The sequence below is a fragment of the Delphinapterus leucas genome, chromosome 3, assembly GCF_059928025.1.
Source record: "Delphinapterus leucas isolate spDelLeu-1000000601 "Yukka" chromosome 3, BTC_Dleu_Yukka2, whole genome shotgun sequence".
Taxonomy (NCBI): Eukaryota; Metazoa; Chordata; class Mammalia; order Artiodactyla; family Monodontidae; genus Delphinapterus; species Delphinapterus leucas.
In genome coordinates, this window is record NC_143131.1 from 94346483 (window position 1) to 94371628 (window position 25146).

General features: G+C 32.7%; 1 protein-coding gene across 4 annotated transcripts in view; it reads left to right on the forward strand.

The window, feature by feature from the left end:
• The window catches only part of YTHDC2 (YTH N6-methyladenosine RNA binding protein C2), a 66490-nt gene extending 44613 nt beyond the window's left edge, over positions 1-21877 (forward strand). The window contains exons 21-30 of one of the 4 annotated variants that reach the window (XM_022591022.2): positions 1814-1940; positions 2989-3194; positions 3546-3741; positions 5770-5879; positions 7251-7543; positions 11626-11800; positions 17517-17720; positions 18478-18660; positions 19884-19971; positions 20103-21877. In XM_022591022.2, the coding sequence (XP_022446730.1) occupies positions 1814-1940; positions 2989-3194; positions 3546-3741; positions 5770-5879; positions 7251-7543; positions 11626-11800; positions 17517-17720; positions 18478-18660; positions 19884-19964 (1575 nt within the window). In that variant the 3' untranslated portion in view covers positions 19965-19971; positions 20103-21877. Of the gene's footprint in view, positions 1-1813; positions 1941-2988; positions 3195-3545; positions 3742-5769; positions 5880-7250; positions 7544-11625; positions 11801-14595; positions 17099-17516; positions 17721-18477; positions 18661-19883 lie in introns of those variants that run through there. The other 3 variants (XM_022591013.2, XM_022591039.2, XM_089909178.1) reach the window with 3 other exon arrangements.
• Positions 21878-25146: the final 3269 nt, after the last annotated feature.

Here is a 25146-nt window from a genome sequence, read left to right on the forward strand (position 1 = left end):
AATGTAGGCTGTATCTATACATTAAAAGATTGTGTTTTTGCAGAAAGTACTCTTTTCCAGGCATACAGGATTTTTCCAATATATACAATTAAAAAAGTAATTATAAGGTCTTTTGTGGGCATTATTGAATAGTGGTTGATGCATTGCTATTAATTTGGTCTATTAGATACCATATATTATAGTAGATCAGTTGAGTGATTATAACTGGGGGGAGATTTGGAGTAGAATTCCTATCTATTCTTTGTTTTTTCCCCAGCTCCTTCAAAAACAGAGAAGGTAAATTACTGCTTTTGTCTTTCAGTTATATTCCAAAACAAGAGAACTCATTTTCAAAGAGAGCTCCATTATACTACATATAGGTGATTTCTAGGAATCCCACTTTCCATTCTCAGACAGATTAGGAGGGTGATATAAAGATTATTTTTAGAGGCCTGAAGTGGCAGGTTTCTTAGATATAAATGGTATTATGATGGCTTAATTGAAAATCTCCCATACTTCAGTGGAGGAAAGTTAGCAGGCACATTTGTAAAGGTAAATATTTTTACATAGCTAGGTATTTAGGTTGCCTGATACTTTGTTCTCATTGGGATTTTATAAACTCAATGGCTTTCATAGCATTTGAGTATAAATTGAAAATGATAAATTCTATTTGGTCATAAAGTCTTAGATTTTATTTTAAAATTATTCTAAAAAATTAGATGTTATTGACATATGACATTATGCTAGTTTTAGGTGTACAACCTAATGACAGTATTTATATATATTGTGAAATTATCACCACAATAAGTCTAGTTAACATCCATCACCACACATAGTTAAAAAATTTTTTCTTGTGATGAGAACTTTTAAGGTCTACTCTCTAGTCTGTTAACTAGAGTTGTGATGATTTCACAATACAAATCATTATGTTATGCACCTAAAACTAATGTTATATGTCAATTATGTCTCAATAAAAATATTTATTAAAAAAATTACTCTCAGGGACTTCCCTGGCGATCCAGTGGTTAAGACTTCACGCTTCCAGTGCAGGGGGTGCAGGTGCAATCCCTCACTGGAGAACTAAGATCCGACATGCCACTCGGTGGAGGCAAAAAAAAAAATATTTCTCTCAAATGAACTTTTTACAAAACAGAAATAGAGTCACAGATGTAGAAAACAAACTTATGGTTACCAAGGGGGAAAGAGGGAGGGGAGGGATAAATTGGGAGATTGGGATTGACATATACTCACTACTATATATAAAATAGATAACTAATAAGAACCTACTGTATAGCACAGGGAACTCTACTCAGTACTCTGTAATGACCTATAGGGGAAGAGAATCTAAAAAAGTGGATATGTGTATATGTATAAGTGATTCACTTTGCTCTGCAGCAGTAACTAACACAACATTGTAAACCAACTGTACTCCAATAAAAATTAATTAAAAAAATAAATGTTGATGTTGAAAAATGAAAAAAAATTACTCTCTTAGCAACTTTCCAGTATACAGTACAGTGTTATTAACCATAGTCACCATGTTATATATTATGTCTCCAGGACTTATTTATTTTTATAGCTCAAAGTTTGTACCTTCTGATCCCCTTCACTTATTTCATCCACCCTCCTCACTCCTCTAAGCCCCCGCCTCTTGCAACCATTAATCTGTTCTCTGTATCTATGAGTTTGTTTTTGTTTTTCATAGTCTTAGATTTTATAAAGTAATTAGAAAAAGGAAAACTGACCTTGAGTGGTTATTGTAGTGATTTTCAGTTACTTTGGTTCCTAAGAAGTGATTAGAAATGTGTCTTGTTATGTAATTATATTTTTATAGGCATGGCAGAAGGCTCGAAGTGATGGGTGGGAGCGAGCCTTTTGTGAAAAGAATTTTCTTTCACAAGCTACTCTGGAAATAATCATAGGCATGAGAACTCAGTTGCTTGGTCAACTTAGAGCATCAGGTAAAGTTTTTCTCCAAAGAACCTATTTAAACTACTGAGAGTTGCCTATACGTTATAGTATTTCTAGTGTTAACTAATGCCATCTTATATTATTTTTATGACATTATCATGTTGTATATCTTATGTTCATGAACTGCTTTGTAGACTTCTGCATGACCTCAACTTTTGTTTGTTGATTAAAAAAATGATATTGTAGAAGCTATAGTTGAGAAATATATGAATGCTTTTTGATACTGTTGGCAATGAGCAATTTATAATATATTTGTTGGCAAAAATCAATTTAGAGATTGTACTTGTTATATTTTATCATTATTAATAAATATTTAGCTCTATGAAAGAGAAATTACAAAAATTTAAGTAGATTGATATGAAAGCTGGCCTTTATATTTTTGGAACATAAAACAACTAGTAATCACTTGAAGGCACTTGATTTTTTTTTTTTTAAAGAGAATGTCAGTTTTGCTATTTCATTTTAGAACTGCTCCTTTGAATTTCTTTTTGAGTGGCGTAGTACATTGAGGAAACAGAAGAAAAGTACCAGAGCCTGGATTTATGGAATAGCTGAAGTGCCAAAGTAATATAAGGAATGAACCAGAGGATTCAGAGTTGTCTCAAATATGGGGAAATATGAAGGACTTTTGAAATTCAAGCAAGAATACTTTATATTTACTTGACTTCACTTCCAGGATTAGTTTCTGTCACAACCAAGATGTTATTAATACCATTCAGCAGAATAGTTTAGGTTTTCAGCTATTATTTTAGTATGTTTCTGATAGCAGCTTATGAAGAACTTTATTGCAAGAATATGTATTTGTTTCTGAAGTCCCTAACTCCTCAATGAATCTTCTGCTTACTTTAGCCTAAGCAAACTTAAACTTTCTTCGAACATTGACTATATTATAAACTTTTCAGAGGAGATTTTATGAATTATTGTGGCATTTGAATCATTAAACTTGTATGGATTATACAATTTTTTGTTAAAAACCCAAATTTAAAAGTATATTTTGTGCAATAGAAAAAGTTGGTGTGGTTTGTTTCCTCTTTCTAGGTTTTGTGAGAGCACGAGGTGGTGGTGACATTCGAGATGTTAACACAAATTCTGAGAACTGGGCTGTCGTTAAAGCTGCATTGGTTGCAGGCATGTATCCTCATTTAGTCCACGTGGACAGAGAGAATGTAGTATTGACAGGGCCAAAGGAGAAAAAAGTACGGTTTCATCCCACTTCAGTTCTCAGTCAGTCTCACTATAAAAAGGTAAAACTTTTTGAATGCTCTTAGGCCTTGAGGTAAAACTAATCTAATTTAGATAGTTGAAGATCAGTAAAAAAATGCTCCCAATGCCAACCTGCTTTAAGAAATTAATTAGTTATGTATGTATAATTCAACATTGGAACAATATTTTGGTTGAGTCTTAAAGTTGGAAGAGGTAATGTGTTAAGTATTGAGGACTTTTGTACAAACTACATGACCAATGACTTGCTTTAATTTTTGTTTGGGTACTATACAACATCTATTTCGCTGAGGGACTTTGTACATTTTAAAAGTATTACCAGTAAATTAAGTGATAAATTTACTTAACAGTTTTAAAATTTATTTTCCTAATAGATTCCTCCAGCTAATGGTCAAGCTGCAGCAATTCAGGCACTGCCCACAGATTGGCTTATTTATGATGAAATGACCAGAGCTCATAGAATAGCTAATATTAGATGTTGTTCAGCAGTGACACCTGTCACTGTATTGATATTTTGTGGACCAGCTAGGTTGGCAAGTAATGCTCTTCAGGAACTTTCATCTTTTCGAGGTAAATATATTATTGAAGGAAATACAAATCTATTTAAAATAAAATTTTTTCTTCTTACTAAACCAAACAAATTTTGAAATTATAAAAATTTATGTGGTAGTAGCTCCCTTTTGATGTATTAAGACTAATTAAAAATTACTAAAGTGTACCATTGTTCTTGAAATTGATTTCTAAGGTAACTTGATATTCATTTGTGCATTTTTGATTAATCTTGTTGATAGTCTGTTTTTTTCTTCCACTTGAATTTAAATGATAGTTTAACATAAAAAACAGGTAATTGTTTAACTACCAAATATAAAATAGCTAGTAGGAAGCAGCCCCTTAGCACAGGGAGATCAGCTCCTTGCTTTATGACCACCTAAAGGGGTGGATAGGAAGGGTGGGAGGGAACCGAAAGAGGGAGGGAATATGGGGATATATGTATATGTATAGCTGATTCACTCTGTTATACAGCAGAAACTAACACAACAATGTAAAGCAATTATACTCCAATAAAGATGTTAAAAAGAAAACCAAAAAGTAATTGTTTAAAGGAAATGTTACCCATAATCCCACTACCCTTACGCAAACACTTTTTAATATTATACATTTTTTTCTGTATGTTTACATATTTTAGGTTATTTTACCCATACTGTTTATATTCTGCTATTTTCATTTCACAAAATATAAAAAACATTTTTAATATTTCATATTAATGGCTGGAAAATATTCTATCACATTATAGTGACATAATGCATTTGAAATGTTCCTTTATAGTCGGACATCTAGATTGTTTCCAATTTTTTGCTATTTGGTGATTCAGCAAATATTTATTGGGCAACTATTACATGTCAGTTATTGTGCTAGGCATTGAGGATATAACAGAAAACAAGATATACAAAGTATTTCTGTCTTCAGGAGTTCACCTGTTAGTGGGTGTTGACATATAGCAAAAAAGTAAATAACATGCATGGTACTTTGAAGAAAATGAAGAGGGTCTCCTTAGGAGTGACCTACTTTAGAAAGGGACCTTAGACAAGTTTCTCTGAGGAGATGAGATTTAAGCTGAGCTCTAAAGTATGAGAAGAAATCAGCCATGTGAAGATGCAGGAATATGCTCTAGGTAGGAGAAGATGGCAAGGACCAAGATTCTGCACTAGGAAATGATACAGGAACAGACAGAAAGATTGTGTGATTGGGACCACAGTGATCAAAGTGAGAGTGGGATGATCTGAGGTTGAAAGAAAGACATGGACTTGTAAAGGAAAATGCAAGGAAAACCGTTGAAGGGTTTTAAGAAGGGAGTAACATGGTGTGATTTATGTTAAAAAAAAATCATTTTGGCTGTGAGAATGGATTGCTTGAAGGAGCAAGAACGGAAGAGAAGAGGCAAGTAGGAGGCTTTTGCAGTGGTCTTATGATAGATAATGATGGCTCAGAGCTACAGTGATGGCATCTGATATGAAAAGAAGTAGATTTAAAATTATTTTGGATGTACTAGTAATGGCTGGATTGAATGTGGGTGGTGAGTGAAAGGGAGGAATCATTAATTCTTGGGTTTTTGGCTGTGATAGCTAGTTGAATAATTGGTGCCACTTATTTGAGATTCAGAAAACTGGGAGGAGCAGGTTGTGTAGGGAAGTCAGGGGTCCTCTTAGACATGTTAAATTTGAGATGGCTAAGGAATCGTAAGTAAGATTTTTTCTTTTGGAGTCAGTGGATTTATTATCCATATCTGGAGCTCAGGGAAAAAGTTTGGACTAGCAATACAAATTTGGAAATCATCAGCTTGTAAATGATATTAAAAAGAAGAGGGTTCTTGACAAAATTTGAAAAATTCTTGTATTTAGAATTTGAGTAGAGAAATAAACAATGGCCAGATGCTGAGTTTTAATTTGTGACCTGTTGTGTTTGGAGAACTCCCCACACAAATTGTTAGTATATCAGGAGGATATGTGTAAATGTAGAGTATCTATATTGACTTACTATTTTGTCTGTGATATAAGATAGTAAAAGTGAATTTTTTTTCCTTTCAATATGTGTGAACAGCAGATGGTATTCCTAATGACAGTAGTGATAGTGAAATGGAAGACAGAACTACTGCTAATTTGGCAGCTTTAAAACTTGATGAGTGGCTCAATTTCAAACTAGAGCCAGAGGTAAGTTGCTTTTTAGTAGTGTGATAGATTTCTTTTATTCAGTTGTATGAATTGATACACAGTGTGATGAAAATTATATCTTTAAAATTGAGCCCTTAGTATGAGAGAATACAGCTTGTTTTTCAGTTTTCATACATTCTCTGCCATATTGGGGTTTATTCTCTAGAGGATTTGAAAAATCTAGGTGTGGCTCAGTATTTGAGCATGGTAATATTTGAATATTTTTGTGTATATAAGAAAATATTGAATATTGGGTACACAAGAAATCCTTTTATTTCATGTAACTCTGTTTATAAGGGAAAGGTGTGAGTTCATCCTGTTTTCTCTTTTCATATTTCTCTGGAGTAGGAAAGATGAATGTTTTTTTTCAAATTAAAATTTTTCTTGATAAAGCCTTCCCTTAATTCCATCTTTACTTTTAAAGATCATTCTATATCCTTTTCTGGGACAATATCAACTGTTAAAAGTCGATACTGGCTAGGTTTACTTTTTTGCCATACATTCATTTATCACTTCAACCTACTGCAGTCTCATTTCCATTCCCATCGATCTTTCGCTTCACTGAAACTGTGCTTGCCAAGGTCAATATTGTCTCCTCCAGGTTATCAAAGCCAGCCTGCTGTCCTTGATAAATTTGACCTTTCTCTCATATTTAGCTATTGTCCATACCCTTGTTTTTATTGATTCTGCCCTTCCCCATTTTTCTTCCTGTCCCAACTTCTTTGTCACTAGTTTCTATGACATTACTCTTTCCTGATTCTTCTATCTAGAGAGGTCATTCCATCTTAGGTTCTTTCACTAACTCTTCTGTATGTGTTTGTGCCTTAAATGTTAGATGTTCTCTAGTAGTCTGTTCTTTACTCTGTTCTTCTGTCTCTGCACAATCTCTAAGGACCTTACATCTATGTGTAGATTTAGTAACCATTTATGCATTGATAACTTCCAGGTACATCTTATCTGTATCTCTAGCTTAAGCTTTTCTCTGGACCTATGAATTCAGCTGCCTTATGGACATCATCATTTGGCAGTAAAAATAAAGTATGAATGGAACTAAATGTATTTTTCTTTATTTACCCTGCCGTTACTTTTCCAGTATTAAACATAATCACACTCTACCACACATTGTTTACTTTCTCTCTCATTGGAGTGTTTCCTTTGATTTTGGGTCTCTAGTGCCTCAAAATGGTAAATAAGATATTTTATTTCTTTCATGTAACAGAAAGACTGAAATTGATAGTAAATGATATGAAATGTAAAACGTGTTCTTTGGAAACAGTTTTAGACCTTAACTAATAAACAAATAGTTGTCTTGCAAGTGTGATAGATATTTTGCTTGTATCTATTTGAACTGAAGAAACCATTTTATTATAGGCAGCCAGTTTATTGCTGCAGCTTAGACAGAAGTGGCATAGCTTATTTTTACGCCGAATGAGAGCTCCATCCAAACCTTGGTCCCAAGTTGATGACGCTACCATAAGAGCAATTATAGCTGTTTTAAGCACTGAAGAACAGTCTGCAGGTTTACAACAACCATCTGGGATTGGCCAAAGGCCAAGGCCTATGTCTTCAGAAGAACTTCCTTTGGCATCATCTTGGAGGTCAAATAATAGTAGGAAAATTTCAGCAGATACTGAATTTTCTGATGAGTCTACTACTGCAGAAAGGTAAATTCGTAACATTTTATCAAAACGAGATATTTTCTCTAGGAAAATAGTTATTTATCATAGAATCACATGCTTTTATAATATTTAAAAATTACTTTCTTATAATCTAAGATACACAAAAAGGTCACAATAAAATGGGAAGAGTTACTTTCAAAAGATAATTCTTTCAAGTGTTAGATAATATTAAGGATTTCAAGCTCCTGGGGTCTTGAGTTATTTAACAAGGAAATTTTTTTGTCAGGAAAAGCTTAAAACATTTAATTTCCAGAATTTACAAATTTAGGGTCTGAGAAAAAGATAGCAACATTTTTTATTATGTATTTTAGTTGATATATGTCAAGCCATATCTTTCCTAGATACTTCACAACGAGAAGTGTTGGCTGTGGCCATTTAGAAGAACAGCCTCCCCACAAGCCTTACCTAGATATTAATAACACTGACTAGTATTCCTACAGAAAAATACTTTATTCATTCATTCATACAGGGACACATTGAATGCCTGTTGTTCTTAGTGTGAGGGATATGGCAACGTGTAAGACAGACAAAATCTCTTTCTTCAGAGAGTTTACATTTTATTGAGGGGAGGCATACATATATTATGTAAATTAAAAATAAATTTACTGTCTTGGCAAAATTTTTTAGTTTAACTTCTTTTATCTTTTCTAGCATTTGGCAATTAGATGCGATTTTTTGTTTATTATATGATTAGTAATAATAATGAGAGCTCTTACATTGAATTATTTATCCAAAAATGTATTGTGGTATAATAGTGGTTATAATGAATTGTTGGTCATGATTCAGAAATATTTCTGGTTGTAAAAATATTTGTTAGAATCAAATTTAAATTTCTTTATATCAGTTAATTTTTTTTTTTTTAACCAGGTTAGAATTGATAACAGAGACAAAATTCTTGCTTGGAATGCTAATTTTGGCAGTATGGTAGATAGTTTCTGTGATAAGAATATGATTTCATTGTTAAAAACCTGAAAATAGGATCAATGGAAACATAAAAAAAGATATGTAGTGCTTATTGTTTTTCAAGGATCAGATGGAGTATATAGTACCTGCCTTCTTTTGATCAGATTTTACTTATTTGAATGAAGCATAAAAGCATGTTATCAGTTAAGACTTCAGTTGAAAAGGAATAATACATGGTGGTTTCCAAGTTCTTCATATATTACATTTTAGGAATAATTCAACCAATTGCTTAGAAAACCTTCTCATAATATGCATCCCTGAACCTTCTTCTCTGATGTAGACACTGCCAAGTGAAAGGAAAATAGTAAAAAACACATTTTCTACTTAGACATGCCTCACTTTTTAAAAAGATTGTTCTAAAAGTTTACTTGAACAATGATTGTTTAGAATGTGAGAATACATTTGCATAGAAATTATGTGGTAGAGTTATTTATAGACTAATCTGTAAAAAAACCTGTTATATTCACAGAGACTTTTTACACACATGTGTCTATATACATACACACATACTACACACATACATTTTTAGGGAAAAAAACCTTCATTTTTTTTCTTTATAAAAGTAAGACATACTCATTTAATAAAATTTGGAAATACAGAAGAAGAAAATCAGAATTATAAAGTGTAATATTAGTTATGCTTTAGAAACTGATTATCTTATAAATTCATTTTTCCACCTGTGATACCAGTGTCTACCATTTTCCTTTCCTTACAAGTTGTAGCCTTGCATTCTTCATTCTCTTGTCTGTTGAACAGTGAGATACAGAATTTCATCCACTTTTAGACTTTTGGTAGCATTAATAGATAAGGCCTGGAATTGTTGTAGCTTGGTGAGGAATAGAATGAGGACTCTTAGGAAGATTTATTTGTGAATGGAGAAGTTATAATCTTTCTAGGATTACTTCTTGGAGAAAAGGGATTTATAGTTAGAGTTTTCATGCTAGCATGGCAAGATATAGATTAGATAATTTCTTTTAATAAAAGCATTTTATTGAAACTATTTTTTAAAAGTTTAAGAAACTATTTAAAAATAGAAGTTGCCCACATCCCACCTTAAAATTAAACCAATTTTTATTGTCATTTTCTAAATAATAACTTGCTCATTTACAGAGAATAAACATATCTTTTCTATAAGAAAAATGAGATATAAATGAGTTATCAGAACTCTTTGTTCTTCTTAAATAAAAATTTAGATTGGAAGGGTTTACACGAATGTTTTGTTTCTACGTGCATGAAATTTTGGGGGGGAAGCCAAGTATGAGAGAAAAGCTTAGAATAGAGCACAGAGTCAAAGATCAAATTGAAAACCACGAAAGTAGACATTTAGTTCTATTGAAAACATCATTTTTATTTTAATAAGGTATTACACTCAGTTAAGTTCTGTTACCTAATTTTCAGGTAAATAAGTACCAGGGAAAGAATGATGGAATTTTAGAGGTGTAACTTGATAATTCATTGAACGTCAATTCATGAGAGGGAAAAAAACCTGAAAAGTTGGTTCTTTACATTTATCAAGTTGTTATTAATTATTCAGATGTTTATTCATTATATATTTTCGTTAATATTTTTAGGTTTTAGCTATTTTATTTCATTTTTGAACGAAATAGTATTGGATCTAAGATACTTACTGAAAGAGAAGCAAATTGTGGGGATAAGCTATTTTAAATTCTTTTGAAGGCAGAATAATTATAATTGCAAGACTCAGTGGAAGTTTATGTACTATTGATGACTTGGCCTTTTTTGTTTCGTTTGTTAATTATAAATATTGTTAAACATAGCAAAGTAAATGATATGTCATGGTGAATTCCATATTTCAGCTTCAGTAGTTTACCAAGATTTTCACCTATTTGCTTTATCTACCCCAATTATTTTTTTCTTGCTTCTTTTCTTTTTCTGTTTACATATTTCAAAAATCAGTCTCACGCATCATGTCATTTTACCCTTCTGTATTTAAATATGCATCTCTTAAAAATAGAGGGATTTTTCCTACATAATCAAAATCCAATTATCAGTCCCAATAAAATAATCATTTCCCCAATTCTCAAACTATAGATTTATTTGAAACAACATCTAGGGAGGACTCATGCATTGTATTAGGATGTCTTGTTTCTTGACTCTCTTGTGATCTAGAGCAGTTAGTTCCTCTGCTGACTTTTTTTAGGGAACGAGGTCAGTGGTATTAGATGTACCACATTCTGTATTGGTTTCTTTTTATTGCTATACCCTATGTATTTCATGGAAAATGGTGGTTAGCTCTCAGGGCTTGATTAGATCCAGTGTTTTGGCAAGAATATTTTATAGGTAGTGCTATGAACTTTATATTGCACTACTTTAGGAAGTACTTAATGTCTTTTTTTTAATGTCTGGTTGTTCCACTAAGATGTATACTTTTTAAAAAATTATAAAATTCCTGACTGCCGTTTTTGCTGCATTTATTGATAGAATTTTAAAACAGAAGAATCTTAGCGTTTATCTAATTTACTCCCTTTATCTAACAGGTAAGGAAATTAAAACTCAGATAAATTAAGACTTGCCCAGGATCACCTGCCTCATTAGTTGTAAATTTAGTACTGTCCCAAAAATCTTCTCTCCTGACTCTAGTCCTGTCTTATTTCCACTTTACCATACTGTAATTTTTAGTATGCTTTTGAAATCTATTGTATTTGGCTTTACGATATTATATGAAAGTGGAACGGAAGCGGAGTCAGTGATATTCTAGTAAAGGCCATTAGCACAAGTATATTTAATTAATTTTATAATGTTAAAAGACATTAAACATCAATATAAGACATTATAATTGTTAAGGACTTCTCCTGGACTGACATTAAAAGAGATTAGCAGTTTTGTAAGGGAATGTATTTAATATTAAGTTAAGGTTTTTATAGGTTGTTTTAAATGTATTTTTGTATTATTTTAAATGTTGTTTTTGTAAGTATACCGTAATAATACAACTCTTTCATCTAAATGTAATTGAAGAATGAAATTGCCTTTTTAAATACTACTCCATAAATCAAAGTGTCATTGGAGCTTTGGTTTGAAATGGACTGTGCTCTGTATTATGAACTTATGTATAACTGATCTTTGCTTCCTCATTTTCACTCAAGAGTATTGATGAAATCTCCATCTCCAGCACTGCACCCACCTCAGAAGTACAAAGACAGAGGAATTTTACATCCTAAACGAAGCACTGATGACAGGTCAGATCAGTCTTCTGTGAATACAGACAGCAATAATTATCAAAGTCCTTGTGCTAGTCCTTCTCCTCCATCCTCAGGAAAGGTAGAGTATCAAGGATTTGTAGCAAATCTGATGTTACATATTTAAACAAAATTATAAAATTGTTTTTAAGTGACTAATCATGGCCTCTGTTCTAGATATAAATAGAAACTGACAAACAGTAAATTTTTTAGTTTTTTCCTGCTTGCCAAGTATTTTAGGTTATTATCATCTTGGGGTGTTTTAAACCTAATAGGTCATTCACTGCTGGCATGTAGCTAGGCAGTTCATGATTTCCTTTCTGTATCTTTAGAACCTTTTTTTGTTCAAAACAAATGACAAGAAGATTTTCTTAAATTAATTTTGGTTCATACCTTCAGAATTGAAAACAATAGTTTCTTTCAATTCTTAATTGATTTCTCCAATTCAATGGTTATATTAAAAAACACAAGACTGGATGGGGTTAGGAAGATAGGAAATGTTGATAAAGAATTGAGAACTATGTATCTTTTAAAAAATTTGTAATACGAATGACTTCAAATGTCTAGGATATGTTTACATTTACTTTCCTGCATTGTTAGTACCTGAGTATTCGTTTAGTGTTCGTTAGCTATATGATGTGGTTCTGGTGAAAATGTCTGCTGAACTACTCTTGTTAAATAAGAGGAAAAGCAGTGTTTTTGCAGATTTGCATTCTTAGGTTTTAAGATTTTTTTGTTTTTAATTTTAAAGTGCCTTTATTAAGGCATAATTTACACAATAAAATTCACGAATTTAAACTGTACAATTGAGTGAATTTTGACAAATGTATACGATCATGTAACTGTACTATAGTCATGTAGAGAACATGCGCATCACCCCTAGATTCTGGCAACCACTGAACTGCTCTTTGTTCTGGGAATTTTGCTTTTTTTGGAACTTCCTGTAAATGGAATGTATATAGCTTTTTATGACTGGCTATTTCACTTTTGAAATTCATCTGTATTATTGAGTGTATTATTAGTTTATTTTTATTGCTGAGTAGTATTCCATTGTATGGATATGCCACAGTATGTTTATCTATTTACCATTGATGGACATTTGGATCTTTTCTACTTTTTGACTATTATGAATAATATTCAGGTACAAATCTTTACGTATAGATATGTTTTCTAATCTTGGGTACATACCCAGGAGTAGGTTTGTTGGGTTGTATGGTAAGTATAACTTTACAAGAAACTACTCAACTGTTTTCTGAAATAGCTGTACCTTTTCTATTCCCTTCAATAATCTATGAGAATTCCATTTGTTCAGTATTCATAACAATACTTAACATTACTAGTCTCTTAATTTTAGCCATTCTCGTGGGTATATAGTGATACTCCACTGTAGTTTTAATTTTCATTTCCCCAGTGACTAAGGATGTTGAGCATCATTTCATGTGCTTTTTTGCTATTTCTGAATCTTCTTTGGTGAAATATCTGTGCAAATTTTTGTTAACCTCTTTACATTGTTTATTGGTTGTCTTTTTTTATTTAGTTGTAAGAGTTTCTTAGTATATTCTGGATACAAGTCTTAATTTTATGTTTTGAACATTTTTTCTAATAGTCTGTGCTTGCATTTACATTTTCTTAATGGTGTCTTTTTTTTTTCTCATGTAACCCATCACTTTATTTATTTATGAGTGTTTTTAAAATTTTTTTATTTTTTATTGAGGTATGCTTGATTTACAATAGTATATTAGTTTTATGTGTACAACATAGTGATTCAATATTTTTATAGATCATACTCCACTTAAAGTTGTTACAAAATAATGGCTGTATTTCCCTGTGCTGTACAATGTATCCTTGTTGCTTATTTACTTTATTTTATTTTTTATATTTTTAATTTAATTTTTATTATATGTTGGAGTATAGTTGATTTACAATATTGTATTAGGTTCAGGTGTACAGCAAAGTGATTCAGTTGTCTTTTAAAGAACAAATATTGATGGAAATCCATTTAATCTATTTTTTTCTATTTTGGTTTCATCTGTTTTTTGTATTAGGGTTCATATTTTTGGTGTCCTAAGAAGTCCTTGCCTAACCCAAGATTTTCTCCTGTGCTTTCTTCTAGAGATTTTACAGTTGGAACTTTTACATGTATTGATAGGTATATGATCTATTTCATATACCTTGAATTAATTAATTTCAAGTTAATTTTTGTTTATAATATGGGTGGGTGAACAATAATTTTTTGGTGTTTGCCTATACAGTTGTTCCAGAGCCATCTGTTGAAAAGATCTTTTTTTCATTGAATTACCTTGGCACCTTTGTCAAGAATCAATTGACCATAAATATGTTTTCTACTTATTGGACTCTATTTCATTGGTCTGCATACTTCTTCTTTGCCAGTGCTACAGTGACTTGATTATATAATAGCTTCCTAGTAAGTCTTGAAATCAGTTAATGATTTTTCTCCAACTTTGTTCTTCTTTTGCAAAATTGTTTTGGCTCTTCTACAATCTTTGTGCTTTTGTATAAACTTAGAAGAAGCTTGTCAATTTCTACAGAAAAACTTTTTGTATTTTGAGTGGAATTGCATTAAATCTATAGATCAACTTGAAAATCTACAATTAACAATTTTTAATCTTCCAATCCATAAGCATAGCTGCATTTATTTAAATATTCTTTAATTTCTCTCAACAGTGTTTTGTAAATTTCAGAGTTCAAATATTACAGTTTTTTTGTTACATTTATTCCTAAATAGTTTATATTTTTGATGCTGTTGTTTTTTTTAAATTTTAAGTTTCAGTTCATTGGTATCATATAGAAATGCATTTGATTTTTGTATATTTATCCTATATCCTATGACCTTACTTCACTTATTAATTCTATTAGCTTTTTAGGTAGATTTCTCAGGATTTTCTACATGGACAATCATGGTGTTAATAAAGGTAGTTTTACTTCTTTCCTTTCCAAAGTGAACGCTGTTTATTTCTTTTCTTGCCTTATATCTATGGCTAGAACCTGCAATAAAATATTTAATAAAGATGCTGATAGTCCTCCTCTTTGTCTTGACCTTAGAGGGTAAATCTTAAGTCTTCCACCATTTAGTGGGATGTTTTCTTTTGGATCTAGTTTGATAAGAAGGTTTGTTAGGAATAAGCATTGAATTATACTCAGTGTTTTTTTTTTTTACATCTATTGAAATGATAACACAATTCTTTTTTTTTTTTTGGTCTGTTAATATAATGGATTTCATTGATTGATTTTCTAATGTTTATACCTCTCTTGGTCATAATCTATTATCCTTTTAAAATATTGCTAGATTTGATTTTGTTCAATCAAAAATTTTGTTAAATGAGGGATCTTTGTTTATGAGAGATATTATTCTCTAGTTATCTTTTCTTATGTTATCTTTGGATGGTTTCGGTATCAGAATAATGCTGTACTCTTAAAGATTAGTTGGGAAGTGTTCCTTCCACTTCAATTTTTGGAAGAGATGTATAGATTTGGTATTGTTTCTTCCTTAAATGTTTGATAGAATTCACTAGTTAAGTCATTTTTACCTTACCCTAATGTATCCTGAATCAGTATTATGCCCTTTCAGTTACAGTTTGAGAACCTTGCAACAATGTACTTTTATTTTACCCTTCAATCCATTATGTTATTGGTTTCATACATTTTTTTCAACATATGTTATAAATGCCACAATGTATTGCTTTTTACTTACATAGTCAATTATCTTTTTAGCAAAAGTTAGGAAAATGTCCTTTATATTTACTCAATATTTACAGTTTCCTGTGCTTTTTATTCTTTTGTGTTGACACGAATTTCTGTCTTGGATCATATTCTTCTGGCTGAAAACCTTCTTTTAACATTTCTTTAAGTACAGATCTGCAGGAAATGAATTCTTTTAGCTTTTGTGTGAAAATTCTTTTTCACTTTTATTTTTGAAAGATATTTTTACTGTGTATATAATTCTAGGTTGACAGTGATTTTCTTTCATTATTATAATACTGTATTAGTAATTTACATAGTTTCTCATGGGATGTCTACTATCATTCTTATCTTTCTTTCTCCATATATAATTTGTCTTTTTTTCCCTAGCTGCTTTTAAGATTTTCTTTTTCTCACTGGTTTTCAGCAATTTGATTTTGATATGACTCGGTCTGGTTCTCTTTATATTTCCTGTTTAATCTGTATATTTATAGTTTCCATCAATTTTGGGAAATTTAACACCATTATTTTTCATATATTTTTTTGTATCTCATCTCTCCCCCTTCTTCTCTGGAACTCTAGGTATACAAATGTAAGACTACTTGATATTGTTCCATGGGTCACTGATATTCTCTTCATTTTTTTCAGTTGTTTTTGTCTCTTTCCTTCATTTGAGATCATTTCTATTGCTACATCTTTAAATTCACTGATGTTTTTATTTGTAATGTTTAATCTGATGTGCATTCTTTTTAGTGTATTTTTACTTCATATATTATATTTTAATCTCCAGAACTTCTTTTGGGTCTTTAAAAAAATACCTTCTATTTCCCCACCCATCACATTTATGTTTCCTCCACCTTCTTGAACATAGCACATAGATTTAGGATAGCTGCTTTAAATTCTTATCTCCTAATATCATCATCTGTCAGATCTCACTCTGTTCCTGTTGATTAATCTTTTTCCGGTTGTGTGTCATATTCTCCTGTTGTTTGCATTCCTTAAAATTTTGTTTGGCTGCTATATTTTTGTCCTATTTCTTTAAATAGTGTTAGACATTTTTCTGATACACAGTTAAGTTAGTTGCAATCAGTGTAATCCTTTCGGGATTTGCTTTTAAGCAGTGTTAGGGTGGATCCAGGGCAGTTTTTATTCTGATACTAATTTAGTTCCAGTACTAAAGTATGATCCTTCTGTGGGCTAATGCACTATGTATTACAAGTTCTTTCTCTTCTCTCTGGAATAAGATGAAATATTCCCAACCGTGTGTGAGCTCTAAGAACTCTTTTCCTTTGGATCTTTCCTGGCCTCAGGTCATTTTTTCTTACCTATGTGCAGGTCACTACTTACCCCAAAACTTCTGGGAACCCCTTCTGCAGTTCCCTGGGAGTTCTCTTCCCATGAAGCTTCCTTCTATATAGTACACTGCCGTGGAAAATCTAGTTACCTTGGCCTCTAAACTCTAAGGTCTATGTCTGCAATTCAGTAAGACCATTGGATTCTGTTTGTGTTTCCCTTCCCGCATTGCCGCCTGGAAACTGTATGGAGGCAGTAAGCTGGAGCAATTTTTGTTTTGTTTTCAGACTTCGCAAGTTTATTAAAATATTTTCTGAAAGTACATTTGGAGTGTAAATCAAAGTTGGCAAACCAGGATCCTTTCTTTCTTTCTTTCTTTTTTTTTTTTGTGGTGTGTGGGCCTCTCACTGTTGTGGCCTCTCCTGTTGTGGAGCACAGGCTCTGGATGCACAGGCTCAGCGGCCATGGCTCACGGCCCCAGCCGCTCCGTGGCATGTGAGATCTTCCCGGACCAGGGCACGAACCCGTGTCCCCTGCATCAGCAGGCGGACTCTCAACCACTGTGCCACCAGGGAAGCCCAGGATCCTTTCTTGATAAGGGATTTTGAATACTCTGAAAATGAGTGCTTGGTTTTGGCTCTTTAACCTCATTTTGACTGAGCCTTGTGTAGGTTTTCAGGCATTATAGAGCTATTTGCATTTGTTGACTATTTGGTAAAATATTTTGGTTTATATTGATGTTTAATGGAGCCTATTGATTTTGAAAGGTCAAATTACCTTTCAAGAATTTGTACTTCCTTTTTTAGGGCTCAAAATCTCCTTCACCAAGACCAAACATGCCTATTCGATACTTCATAATGAAGAGTAGCAATCTGAGAAACCTTGAAATTTCTCAACAGAAGGGTATCTGGTCTACAACCTCTAGTAATGAGAGGAAGCTAAACCGAGCCTTTTGGGAAAGCAGCATGGTTTACTTGATATTTTCTGTTCAAGGATCTGGACATTTCCAGGTGAGCCATCCTGAAGCAGTAAAAGGGCATTGTTCTTCTGTCTGCAGATTAGATCATTTAAATCATAGAGGTTAAAAAGAAGCTGGCTTTTTATTGCATTGGAATGCAAGAATACATTGTGCTTGGATGAGGAATATATTGCACCTCTTCAAAGGAATGATGTATAGGGATCCCTTTACTTTTGCCTTGTTTTACCAGAGCTTTTCCAGATAAACAATTTTTCCTTTTGAGACGACTTTAGATTTTACTATTTCTCAGGTGGATTAAAAGTAATGAGAAGTGTGGCTTTTTGATAAAATGTTTATTTTAAATAGGCCAAAGAGATTAGTTTTGACTGTCAGGAAACTGAGTGTGTTTCTTAACTCATCTTTACTTGATGTATATCTGAATTTATAAAATAATGAATTATTATTTGATATTATTATCATTTTTGGAATTATAAACCTAGAAGTAAGATTGTATCCATTTGTAATGGATAAATGTGGGTTTAGAACTATGATATATTATTTAGAAAATATCTGTTTGTATTTGAAATTATATTAGAAGGCTGGAATTGGTCTTTCCTCTAAAATTTGCTAATTCATCTTTTTATAAAAAACAATGGGTGGCTTTCTGGATTTTTGTTATATATCTATTATTTTTATATTACATTTTTACCTTAAAATAAAAAAAAACAACTCAGAGTTTCTCAGATAAATTGAATTCAGAGTCTTAATGTCATCCTCACCTTCACCATTTCCCCTCATTTTACCCACAGGGATTTTCTAGAATGTCTTCTGAGATAGGAAGGGAGAAGAGTCAGGACTGGGGTTCAGCTGGACTAGGAGGAGTGTTTAAGGTGGAGTGGATACGAAAAGAAAGTCTTCCCTTTCAGTTTGCACACCATTTACTCAATCCTTGGAATGACAACAAGAAAGTCCAGATAAGCAGAGATGGGCAGGTATGCAATGGCATTTAATATTTTTCTTCCACTCTTCTTTTTGTTTTGTTTGGCTGTTATTCAGTGATTTGTTTGAGGAGCAAATGCAAGAATACAAATTGTATATTCTATGTGCACATGGGGAGATAATGGTTCAGATTTGTAAAAGAGCTAGTTAAAAGCCTACTTTCAAATGTGCCTGACAGAGCTCATTGTTTTTTTTAACATTTTGTAAATTTGACTTCTCTCTGTCATTGCATATATAAAATCTTTCATAAGTCAATTCTTGGAGGTTCCTGTTTAACTAAAGATATGATCAAAACCTAGTGTAATTCTGAAGTAATTTCACTAAAGTCTAAGGATAACAACAGTATCTAAGTTCTTTGTGGCTTTAACTAATAATATAACATAAATAATAACCTTTTAATATTTTTGTGGCTTGTTTTATTTCTATTATGCTTTGCTTTGCCTTCATGATGCTGCTATGTATTTTAAACTAGTTAAGGTGATGGGAATTAACATATATTGATATATTGACTACTGTGCTAGCTTCTTTATATGAGGTAGTTCAATTCTTAGGCCTAAAATGAGTCATTAGCCAAATATTTTATAGGAGAAAATAGATTCAGAGAATCTATCTAGTCTTGACTAAGGTCACATCTAATACTTTATTTGAACAAGTGTGACTCAGTTCAAATCACCATATGAAAAGTGTTAGGGTTCCTTTTAAGTGCACATGATGTCACAAGGGGACTATAAATGCTCTTTTCAAATATATAAAAATATTTTCATTTTTATTCTATAATAATGATTTTGAAATAAGTCACATTCCTTATAGTCATCCAAGATACTTTCTTGAGAAAAATACCCCAAACATCTAATATGCTAAGTATCACCATAAACCTTTGGAAGTTTAAGCTGAGTGCTTTTGCTAAATCTCCACGAAAACAAAATTCATTATTTCCAGATAGAAAAAATTGCAGAAGAACTCCCTGGAAATTTCTCACCATTTTGTCACAGATAGTTGCAATATTTTCAGGTTAACTACAATCTTGGAAATCTGGAAGTCAACTCTGAATCTTAACGAAAAGAATTAGAGCAATGCATAGCATAGGAGTTTAGCATGTTCTTGTAGAAACATGGAATTTGAGTTGATTTTCTTACATTTTTATCAGTATAGGTTTTGATGATAAAAAATTCAGTCTGGTCCTTTTTATGTTCATTCTGACTTTTGGTTTATCTAGGAACTAGAACCTCAGGTTGGTGAACAGTTGCTCCAGTTATGGGAACGCCTTTCATTGGGAGAAAAAACCACAACTGATTGACATTCAGGTTATAACATACTTGACTTTGAGTACTGGCAGTATTTGTGATCATTAAGGATATCTTTCAGATTATTTATCTTTTCTTTTTTTCTTCTTTTTCTTCCTCTTCTTCTTCTTCTTTTTTTTTAACCCTTCCAGACTTCTTAGCTTCAGAAGAACATCATGCCTACTCATAACCACTGAATGCACTGACTTCCAAAAACTGAAATGGGGTTGTGTGTTATTCTGAATGGGCTTTTCTGGTTGAAAGTGTTGCTTTAGAACCACCATCTTCATATAAAAGAGAAAAGGATAATTTAATTTTTATAGTGATCATAGGGAATGATTATATGTTTGTTAATATGTTTATAATTGAATGAAATAGAGTTAGTTTCATTATTTAACACAATAGCAGTTAAACATACTTAATTTGAAGTTAAACATTTCATTTGTTTGAAACACTGACTTAGAACTCTTATTGGTGATTTTTTTTAATGCAGAGTAAATTGTTTACTTTTAAGAAAGGTCTGACTATATCTGTCCATCTGAGCAACATTTTAGAAGAGTCGACTCTAAAGATTTATCATTAAAAAACAAGCAAAGAAAAGCAAATGACCAAAATCTAAAAATGTCCCTTTCAAAAATAATGTGTGCTGATTAAGGACTATTCATTGTGCCATTTTTAACCTGAGGCACATTAAGGAAAAAAAAAAAGAAAGGATGTTCTTTTTTTGCAACTATGAAATGCAGTAAAAACTGAAGAAAGGCAGAATTCCTCCCTGACTTTGATCAGATTAAGTGCTTAGTTTTATTCCTGGTGCTACCTCTTTTAACCTGATGTGTCCCAAACATTCTTTTCTCCTACATTACAGTCACACATCTCTGATATAAAAACAGTGATTATGATCTTTTTGTTTTGGCTAGAGAAAGTTGATTTAGACAAGTTAAAAATTTAAGTAAATTATACAAGTTGAAAAGAAATGCTCTTAACAGTTACTGGTAGCTTGGTTTCTCTATGTCTTCCAAACTGAAGCCTCCAAACGCCACAATTCTAAATGCCTTCTATTTGTTTTCTAGTACTTTTTATTCTACTTATGTTTCCAGGTAAGATTTCTCTTTGTTTGCATTTGTGGTTTAATAAATGGTGGGTAACTTTTTGTAAACCCATGTTAGTGCCAACTCTCATATATTTCTTTGCCATCTCAGAATTATTTGGTTTGCTCTCTTTACCACAATTGTCTATGAAGTTTCCTTAGACGCTTTCTGAAGAGAAATGGAGGTACAGGGAGAAATCAAAGAAATGTCTTGGTTACTGAGTTCTATCTGGTTTGATAGCACTTCTCATGATGCAGTTGGGTCATTGCCATGTAACAAAAAACCAACATGAATATGATTTAAAGACAAAAAGAAAACTCTAAGTCCTCTTCTTCTGTATTTGATAACAAAGAAGTGAAAAATCATGGGTCAACATAAAATCTTGGGAACTCTTCTACTTTCTCTGGGAAAGCATTATATGTTGGTGCATTAGTTTAAAATGTCGGCTGTGACTTTTGCCTGTATTTGTAGGTACAGGATTTTTGTTTGTTTTATACTTTGAAACATACCTGTAAATTAAGCCTATGTGAATTATGTTCCACTATATGTATATTACGCTTCTTTTCCTATTAGAGCAAGTTGTGGTTTTCTGATAATGGATACATTTTGTTTAGGCACATATTTAGCAGTTCACAGTGTCCTAATTTGGAAGTAAGAACTTCTAAAAAATAGAAGTTGTTTTAATTTCCATCTGTTTTCTAATATATATCCCTGTATGTAAATGATGAGTTTGTTGATATTTAAGATGAACACAATTTGAATGTAATTAAAATGCTGTTTTTTGGAAGAGATGAACTTTAAACATACTTATTAAATGAAGTTCTGTTAAATCATTAAAATTTTGTTATTTCTGACACTATATAGTAGGACTAAGGTAACAATGATCAACAATACCCCTTGAGATATTAATGAATTTCATACACTTTGAAGAATACTAAATTGCAATAGAAGGTGATGGCCTTGGGCTTCCCTGGTGGCGCAGTGGTTGAGAGTCCGCCTGCCGATGCAGGGGACGCGGGTTCGTGCCCCAGTCCGGGAAGATCCCACATGCCGCTGATTGGCTGGGCCCGTGAGCCATGGCCGCTGAGCCTGCGCGTCCGGAGCCTGTGCTCCGCAACGGGAGAGGCCACAGCAGTGAGAGGCCCACGTACCGCAAAAAAAAAAAAAAAAAAAAAAAAAGAAGGTGATGGCCTCATATCAATACCTCCCCTTCAAAAAAATTGCCTTATTACGACAGGGGAATGGGGAAAATCCCAAGACGTGTTTTTATATAAAATCCTTTGCTTATTAATAGAATATGTAGCCGTGGACCTTTTGTTCTCAGGACACTGCATGATGGTACTGCATTATTGCATCCACCGAACAACCCAGCTTCACTCTACCAATTACAGCAAAGATAGACAATAAGGAAAGAATAATCTCAAATGAGTACTTCAAGAAAAGACATGTTCATTTAAGAATTTATGCTCAGAGACTCATTCTTCACCATTTAAAATCTTATATCCTGAGACAGAGAAAGTGTTAAGGAATAAGTCAAATGAACTTAACCCCTGAATCAACACCAGGGTGAAAAACTGGACACATAATTCACAAGTGGCCACACCTCTCAGTCCGAATGAGCTTCCCGCAGCACAGATCCTCACTGTGCTCCTGAATTCTCCATGATTCCTCTCTACCCAGAGGACCATACAGTGCAGTCAGTATAGCCAAGGCCACTGGATGCATCATGGTCTTTCTAGCCAAAAATGAATTTCTACTTGGCTGTCTAATAAAATGTCAAATTATGTATATTCAAAATTGAACTACAGTTCTTTCCCCACAGTCTATTCCACTTAAAGCTGTCCTATTTTCAATTGATGCCAGTTTCATTCTTTTGGTTGTTCAGACCAGAAAACTTGGAGTCATCCATGATTCCTTTATTTCTCTCAAACTAATCCATCAGAAAATTTTCTTGGCTTCACCTTCAAAATATATCTAGACTCCAGCTGTTTCTCACCACATGTGTCATAACTACTGTGGACTGAGCCACCATCATTCCTAAGATGTCTTCCCTTTTCTCCTGTTCCTCATGCCACCAATCTGTTTTCAACACAGAAATCAGTAGTCCTTTAAAAACATTAAATCAGTTCATATTACTCTGTTGCTCAAAACCCTTCAGCAGCTCCCCATTTCGCTCAAAGCCAAAGTCCTTATAATGGTATAAGCACCTTTTATGATCTGGTCCCCCGTTACATCTCTGAACTTCTCTACTCTCCTCTGCTCATTCCACTTTAGCCACATTGACCTCCTCACTATTCCTTGAATATACCAGGCACCTTCCAGCATCAGAGACTAGTTTTAGCTATTCACTCTGCCTACTCTTCTCAGAATATCTGTTTGGCCAGTTAGTTGTGTCATCATTCAGTGTTAGGTTTACTGTAAATTTTTTTAAAATTTATTTAACTTCTAGAATTAACAAACAGTAAAATCAAATTTTTCTTAGATGTATAGCTTTATGAATTTTAACACATGTACAGATTTATGTAACTTCCACCACAATCAAGATACAGTTCCATCACCCCCAAAACTCCCTCATGCTACCCCTTTGTAGTTATATACCCTTAACACCTGCCAGCCATTGGTCTGTTCTCTGACATTTCTAGCTTTCTCCTTTTGAGAATATCATTTAAATCATACAGTATGTAACCTTTTGGGTCTGGTTTCTTTCGCTCATCATAATGCCTTTAAGAGTGATCCAAGTTGTGTATATCGAAGTTCATTTCTTTTTATCGTGAGTAGTATTACATTGTATAGAATGTGCCACATTTTGTTTTTAACCATTTACTTGTCAAATGGTATTTAGATTGTTTTCCATTTTGTGTGTGTGTGTGATTATAAGTAAAACAGCTGAACATTTGTGTACAGTATTTTGTGTGGAAATATGTTTCCATTTCTTGAGTAAATACCTAGGACTGGGATTGCTGGAGCATATGGTAAGTGTATGTTTTATTTTATAAGAAACTGCCAAACTGTTTTCCAGAGTGGCTGTACCATTTTTCATTCCTACCAGCGATGTCTTAGAGTTCCTGGTTGCTCCACATACTTGACAGTACTTACTATTGCTAGTATATTTTATTTTCATCATTCTATTAGGTGTGTGATAGCATCTGATCATCGTTTTAAGTTGTATGTCTCTAATGGCTTTTAATGTTGACCATCTTTTCATGTGCTCTCTTAGTCTCTTTAGGATGCTATAACAAAGTACTACAAATTGTGTGGCTTGTAAACAACCAAAATTTATTTCTCATAGTTCTGGAGCCTGGAAGGCCAAGATCAAGGTGCCAACATGGTTGAGTTTGGGTGCAAGCCCTCTTCCTGCTTGCAGATTGCTGACTTCTTACTGTGTCTTCACATGGTAGAAGGGGATTTTAAAGTCACTAATCTCATTCATAAGGGCTCAGCCCTCATCGTCTAATCACCTGCCAAAGGTCCCAGAAAGATTCCTAATATCATCACATTGGGCATTAGAATTTCAACATAAGAATTTTGAGGGCACACAAACATTCAGCCTCTAGCAGTCACCCTCCATCTTTGGTGAAGTGCCTGTCCAAGTGTTTTGACCATTTAAAAATTAAATCATTTGTTTTCTTACTCTTGAGTTTGGGGATTTCATTATATTTTTGGAATACAAGTTCTTTGTCAGATATGTGATTAAAAATTTATTTTTCTCTCTGTAGCTTTTAATTCTCATAACAGTATTTTTTGTATTTTTAAATTTTTTTAAAAAATCAGTTTTTTTTCTTTTATGAATCATGATTTAGGTGTCATATCTAAGAAGTCTTTTGCCTAATCCTTAGTCATGAAGATTTTCTCCTATGTTTCCTTCTAAAAGTTCTGTAGTTATATGTCTTATATTTAGATTCATGATCCATTTTGGGTTAATATTTGTACAGGTTGTGATATTTAGGTTGAGGTTTATTTTTAATGCATATGAATGTCCAGTGGTTTCAACACCATTGTTGAAAACTTTACCTTTATTGAATTGTCTTTGCACCTTTGACAAAAATCAGTTTGCCTATTTCTTTGGCTCTATTTCTGGACTCTCTATTATGTCCCATTGATTTATATA